The following is a 6701-nucleotide window of genomic DNA, read 5'->3' on the forward strand; positions in this document are numbered from 1 at the left end:
TCTCTCTGAGTGTGTGTGTGTGTGTATTTTTCCTGCTGTGTGTCGCTCTTTCTCCACCCACACACAGGCACCGAGCATAAATCAGGGCCGGTAGTCGTAATGGTGATTGACTGTGTGTCTTAACAGCGTAGAGTATGATCGCATTTATAAGATTAGGGTGGAGTGTGTGTGTGTGTGTGTGTGTGTGACGGTGGTTTTATACAGAGTGAGTTGACTGTGGGGGGGGGGCTAATGAGTGATCTATTGATTTCGAATTAGGAAATTAGGAATCAGCTGGGTAACACACACACACACACACAAACACACTCACACACAAAATAAACCAACATTCATTCCCTGGCGGTTTACGGCTTACACCTCATCTCATCTGTTCATGTTCATGTCTTTGAAGAACCTTCCTTGTGGAGTTCTTGAGATGCTGCCTTCACGATAATTGGACTGACGTAGAGATGGACAGACTTGACACACACACACACACACACACACACACACACACACACACACACACACACACACACACACAGACACACAGGTGACCATGTGTACGTACTACTGCGCTGAGTCGTTGAGCTGGTACTCTCGGGCGCGGCTGAAGCACTCCTGGAGACCGGAGTCGGACCACAGACGCATCATGGAGGAGAGCAGCTCAGCAGAGTAAGGCTCTGTGTCTTCCATACGACTGACGACGTCACACACCATCTTAGCGTCCGCCTGCAGGTGAAACAAGAGGGAAGAAAGAGCAGGTTAGTATTCTTCACTGTAACAGGTGCTGAGATGCTGTCACATTATTCAAATGTCAGCTCATAAATGATAACACAGTACAAGCATCAGAGAGATACTGCCACACGGGGAAATTCATTCTGTACCCTAGGAGAAGAGCCGCCTGTAGTTTGACATATTTAAAAGTAGAACTATCAGACACAGCTTGAACCGGAGAAGGTGTGTTAACACAGATAGAGGATGAAAAATGGGAACAACTACAGAAGATGATTTCTGCAGATAACAGAGGAAAAGGGGTTAGAATGAAAACTTTTGTGGTCCAGTTTCTCAGTGAAAAGCCGTCACCGCAGCAAATGTCATTTGCAGACCCGAGTTAGAGCAGATACACAAATCATCATCTCTCAAAGCCACTGTGGTTTATGGACCTGTTTGTTTAATGTCATCATGCACCTTCAAGAAAAATGCTCCACAAACTGTTTCAAACCAGGGGTTGGAACAAAGGTAAACCTCTTATCTAGTCTCTGGCTGCAGGAGGCCAGAGAGGGGGCTGTTGTCATGCAACAGTGCTCCTTCCTCCCTCAGTGGCAGAGACACTCTGCTCCCTCCACACAAAGAGCCAGATAGATTAGCTGCTGCTAAATGACATAACTGAAAAGTAGTCAGTGTCTTAAAGGCCAAAGCAATGTAGGTCATATGACGGCGAGAGTTCAGTCAGTCAAGCTGCAAACACCGGGAACATAAAGACGTTCACATACACTAGAGCAGTGGCTGTTGTGAACCTGCCAGTCTGGAACAAGCTGTTTTCTTTGGCCTGTGGTGATGCTGGTTGCAGATTTACTTCTGTAACTGTAAAAGTGACCTGGAAGTAATTGAGCTGCGACAAACTAAGACTGTGCCACAGAATCCTGATCCACTGCAGCTGCACATGGAGCTGAGAGCATAGAACCCCAGACTGAATATTTTTCAATATTGATGGAATCGCTCGTCCAAAATGCACCAAGTCCAACCCTGAGATTAATTAGACCCGAACAATAGACCCGACAAGTGTGATCTGATCAGATGAAATTTCTGTAATCAGCAGATAAATTAGATAGATTCACTGTTTATAACCATTTAGTTCATATTGTAAAACTGAATGTTATATAAAAAAATATAACAATTATTTAATTCCGTGGAATTTAGTTGGTATCATTTGTGATTGTGTTTTTTGTGATCGTTTCATAATGAAAAAAAATTATTTGTAAAAAAGCCTTTTCCCTATTGAAATTACCAAACCCTGTGTTACAAGGTCATTTTTTGGAAATATTTATAAACTATTGTTCATTCTATTCCATTTATATTTGAACACGTCATCCTTTGTTCATGGAAAATCACTCTGACCACTTAGCTATGAGTAAACCTGCTGTGGAGATCTCACTTAGATGTTCAGCCATTACCAGCATCACGTCTGAATCCAGCAGCAGCCCCCCCCCCCCCCCTCCCCCTGCTCTTTGCTCTTATTGATTTCTCTTCACAGCACTTGACTCCGCCTACATCATTATTCTTGGATTTATAGTAATATTTATGGGTCAGTAAGGCCTTGACCTTTGCACCTTGTTCTTTTTCTACACCGCACGCAATCTGTACACAATAGCAAGAAAAAAGGGAAATGCTCAATACAGATAATAAGAAATACAGTAATTTAAAGTAGTAAAAAAATTAATTGAGGAATGAAAACTTTTTTTTAAAAGTTGTTCTGGGACATATTAAAAAACTAGTTTTAATACTGTAATACTTGTTATTTTTAATGAAACATTTGTAATCAAGGATTTTACATTTAAACATTAAGAGAATCAGATTAACTGATCTCTTCAAGAATGTTATTGAAAATTATTGTATAATTTTCCAAAACTTACTTAATATGAGGCAATGAAAATATATTCTGATATTAAAAAAAACTTCTATTTATTTTTGACATCAACAATTTATATTGTATTACAGCGATTTCTATTATTTCCTTTCTAATCATAAATTCCAACAACATTTCCCTCTAGGTGACATGTTGTTATCACACTTAAGTTCATAAATGCTTCTTTGTGTTGATTCATTGGCACAAAGAAATAGATCCATCATATTAACTTTTTAACTTCCTGAGGGAAAATGTAAATTACTTTACTTAATCAAACGGCAGAAAGTTTACATGAGAAAATTATTTCTCCATAGAGATCCATGAGAGAATTTACAAGACATCTGCTAATATAACTACTACTAGAGTACAGTACTGTACTCTAATGGCAACACATTAAAAGAAAAGAGTCAAATCCAAGTCAAATCCAATTAAGATTCCTGTGATGCCAAACATTTATAGTTGTGTCACACAAAAGTTACACAAAGTTCTAATTCGAATTTCCTCTTTCCAAGGATGATTAGGCCAAATCTATACAAAAATACAAACAATCAGAGACCTAACACGACGGCACAATATCCTCTGAGTACGACCAATGTTAATCTGCTGCGTAAATGAAAAAGACTACGCAATACAAACAATGGAACAATGGTAATAAATATATTTCATCCGCATGCACAGGTCCGACCTATTTCTATAAATGTGATACATGAAGCACTTACCAGCATATCGCTGAGTCGGCAAAATTAAATATATAACTCAGTTAAATATTTATGCAACTGAACAGCACTGAAATCAATATAACTTTAGACCGGGCTAACACCTTCACTGGAACAATATATCATCAGGCTTCTTCTTTTTTTCAACCAGTGAAACACGATGAGATCAGGATGAGTATTGCTGTTCCCTGTGCTGTAATTTTATCCAGACATTATAATTAGATTTCATAGCACTCAGGCTGAAATCACAATAAGTGAAGGCACAACGCGTTTGAGTTTCCACATTTCCCCCAGAAATGAACAGAGTGCGAAGCAATCAGGGCGAGATAATAACAGATTAGAAGAGTTTGGAGATTTGACAGAGGACGCGTATGCTCCTGAAGCATCAACCTGATTAAAACTCACCCAAACACACACACACACACACAGAGAGACAGACACACACCTGGGAGTCGCCAATGCAGCTGCAGCACAGGCTCATTTAATCTGGTGGAGGAAGTCACGAGGCACCGGTGCCAGGTTTAATCCTGCGTCCTCTTGGAAGGTTCAGAAAGCTAATGGTGTCAAAGACTTCACCAGCGGACAGGGAGCGAGGCTGGGTTGAGGTTGTGTGCTATACAGAGCAACGTCCCAAAAATGTAATGTTGTGATCACAACGTTAGGGATGTGTTCTCTGGACTCCTTCCAAGTTGACAAAATAGATTAATTAAGCTCAGCAGCCCAAAAAACTCTCTTTTGCCTCTTTCTGACACTTCCAGCTAATTAAAAAAGAAACTAGACGAACAGCGTCACGGTTCTACGCCTTTTCCAAACGATTAAAATGAAAAGGAAATACGTTTGCACCCTCCCCCTCTGTTTCTGAGTTATTGTTTTAAATAGTGGACAAAAAAAGAGTTGTGGCAGAAAATGATGAAGTAGACCTTTGACTGTTTGGATATAAAACATTATCACTTCAGTATGAAGTTTATCCTGGTTCACATTTGTCTGCATTCATTATAGTCCATGTGAACATTTGTGCCAAAATTGAGATAATTCAGCTTCAGATGGTCTTGAGGTATCCAACTCCCAGAACAGGACGTTTGTCGGCTGGGACATCCTGAAGCAGAGACATTAGTCTTCTAATCCTCCATGTCCATACACTAAGTAATCTTTGTGAGAACACGAAAAGGAGGAGAGCAATGCCTCAGAGTACCACCACTGTTTTTTTGTAACCCCCCCTCCCAAAATTCTGTGATCTGTTGTTGTGCCAAAATGTAGCCTTCAGCTAAGATTAAGTGCATCGCAGACACAGAAAGAAATCGTATTTATTCAGTTGTTGACTGAATAATAAAGAATTAATATAATTTCCACTGTATTGTTGTGATTTATGCAGGTGTAGAACAGCCCCCCAGTGAAATGTCAGCTCTGGTTCCCCTCGCAGCTCAGAGAGAAGTGGGTCAGGACGGGGTTAATGAATATCACCGAGCTGTGACGAAATGTGTGGTGAGCGTCAGACACCCTCACTGCCACAGTAGAAACTTCATGGTCTGGTTGTAATGCTGAGTTAAATGTGTGTAAAGACAGATTGTCTCCATTCTTTTCACCCAAACAAAATCAATAGGGGAATTCTGAAGGATTTTAATCCACTTACAGTATATGGAACTAAATTCAGTAAATGGCTGTCAAACGATTTCTATAAACAATAATAACTTCCGTCTCTGAAAGACAGTGAACTGCTTCTGTTTCCGTCCTTGTTTGTATCTGTTTATCAGAATGTAAGATGAACCAGAGCTACAGGAATAAAGCACCTCGAGCCAGTTGCTGTTCCCTGTAAATACCAACAGATCATAATAATGTGAGCTGAGTCACTGGTCGATGAAACCTCAGCCAGGCCCTTCCAGTTTTTTATTATTTCTCTAATTCCTTATTGCAGGCAATTTGTCTGCCTCCTGCACCTCAGCGTGTCACCACTCTGACCTCCCCCAGTCATCCAATCTGTCTTTGAGCCAGTACCATCCCTCCATCCTCATTATCTCACCTGTATCTGCTCACATCTCTCTAAAGTGTTTTTTCATGTCTGTCCTTCACATCTCCTCCCGTCTGTGCTCGTGACCAGGTGTGTCTGTCACTCCTGTCGTCTCCTATTCCTCACACCAGCCCTCCCTCTTTTATTCATCTGTGCCTCTCTTCTTTCCCTCCCTCCCAATGTTCTCCTTCTCAATCAGACATCTCTTTTTTCCTCTCAGTAGATCTACATCCTCTCATCTGGCTCCACTCCTCCCTCTCTCACCTCTGTGACACTGACACAAGCTTCACTCTCCTGTGTTGCAATGAACCATTTTTAGCTCTATCACTAAGGTGCGACTGTAAGAACATGCGCACAAGTAAATATACACAATAAATCACATTTCCTTCTCCTATATAGGTTCTGTCCATGCGTGATGCAAGTGTGGGACCTTTTCTTGACCTCATGTAGACCGATGCAGTGAGATAGTTAATACCTGACTTCAAAAAGGTTTCTTCAGAGTTGTGCATATATTCACGATTTTGCAAACCTAGTTTTTGTCATAGTTTTCCTCCATGTTGATGGTGACATTCTTTCTCTGAATATACTGTACATGTGTGTGAGTGTTCTTGTCTTTCCACTCTGAAGAAACACTACGTAAACACACTACCTCTATTTAACTGCTCTACATCCCTGCCTGAACACTGAATAGCCAATTGTCACTGTCGTCAAATCTACTCCGTCCTCATCATCATCATCATCATCATGCTTCATCCTCTGCATCTGTTCCTTTCTCCTTTTCCTCTCGGTCTCTGTATTCAATAGGTAATCAAAGCACGTACGTACTGTAGGACCTTCCACTTCTCTCTCATTGTCCAGAACTATGCAAATTCCAACACACATCCATCTGCAAGTCCAACACACATCCATCTGCAAGTCCAACACACATCCATCTGCAAGTCCAACACACATCCATCTGCAAGTCCAACACACATCCATCTATAAGTCCAACACACATCCATCTGCAAGTCCAACACACATCCATCTATAAGTCCAACACACATCCATCTGCAAGTCCAACACACATCCATCTGCAAGTCCAACACACATCCATCTATAAGTCCAACACACATCCATCTATAAGTCCAACACACATCCATCTGCAAGTCCAACACACATCCATCTGTAAGTCCAACACACATCCATCTATAAGTCCAACACACATCCATCTGCAAGTCCAACACACATCCATCTGCAAGTCCAACACACATCCATCTGTAAGTCCAACACACATCCATCTGTAAGTCCAACACACATCCATCTGTAAGTCCCACACACATCCATCTGCACGTCCAACACACATCCATCTATAAGTCCAACACACATCCATCTA

At 41.1% G+C, this 6701-nt stretch overlaps 1 protein-coding gene across 3 annotated transcripts in view; it reads right to left on the reverse strand.

Moving 5' to 3' along the window:
* Positions 1 to 6701, reverse strand: part of gnao1a (guanine nucleotide binding protein (G protein), alpha activating activity polypeptide O, a) — an 80293-nt gene that overhangs the window by 23145 nt on the left and 50447 nt on the right. For all 3 annotated transcript variants that reach the window (XM_053427661.1, XM_053427662.1, XM_053427660.1), the window contains exon 4: positions 551 to 711. In XM_053427661.1, coding sequence (XP_053283636.1) covers positions 551 to 711 — 161 coding nt within the window. The remainder of the gene's footprint in view (positions 1 to 550; positions 712 to 6701) is intronic.

Source organism: Pleuronectes platessa, chromosome 7, assembly GCF_947347685.1.
Source record: "Pleuronectes platessa chromosome 7, fPlePla1.1, whole genome shotgun sequence".
Lineage (NCBI taxonomy): Eukaryota > Metazoa > Chordata > Actinopteri > Pleuronectiformes > Pleuronectidae > Pleuronectes > Pleuronectes platessa.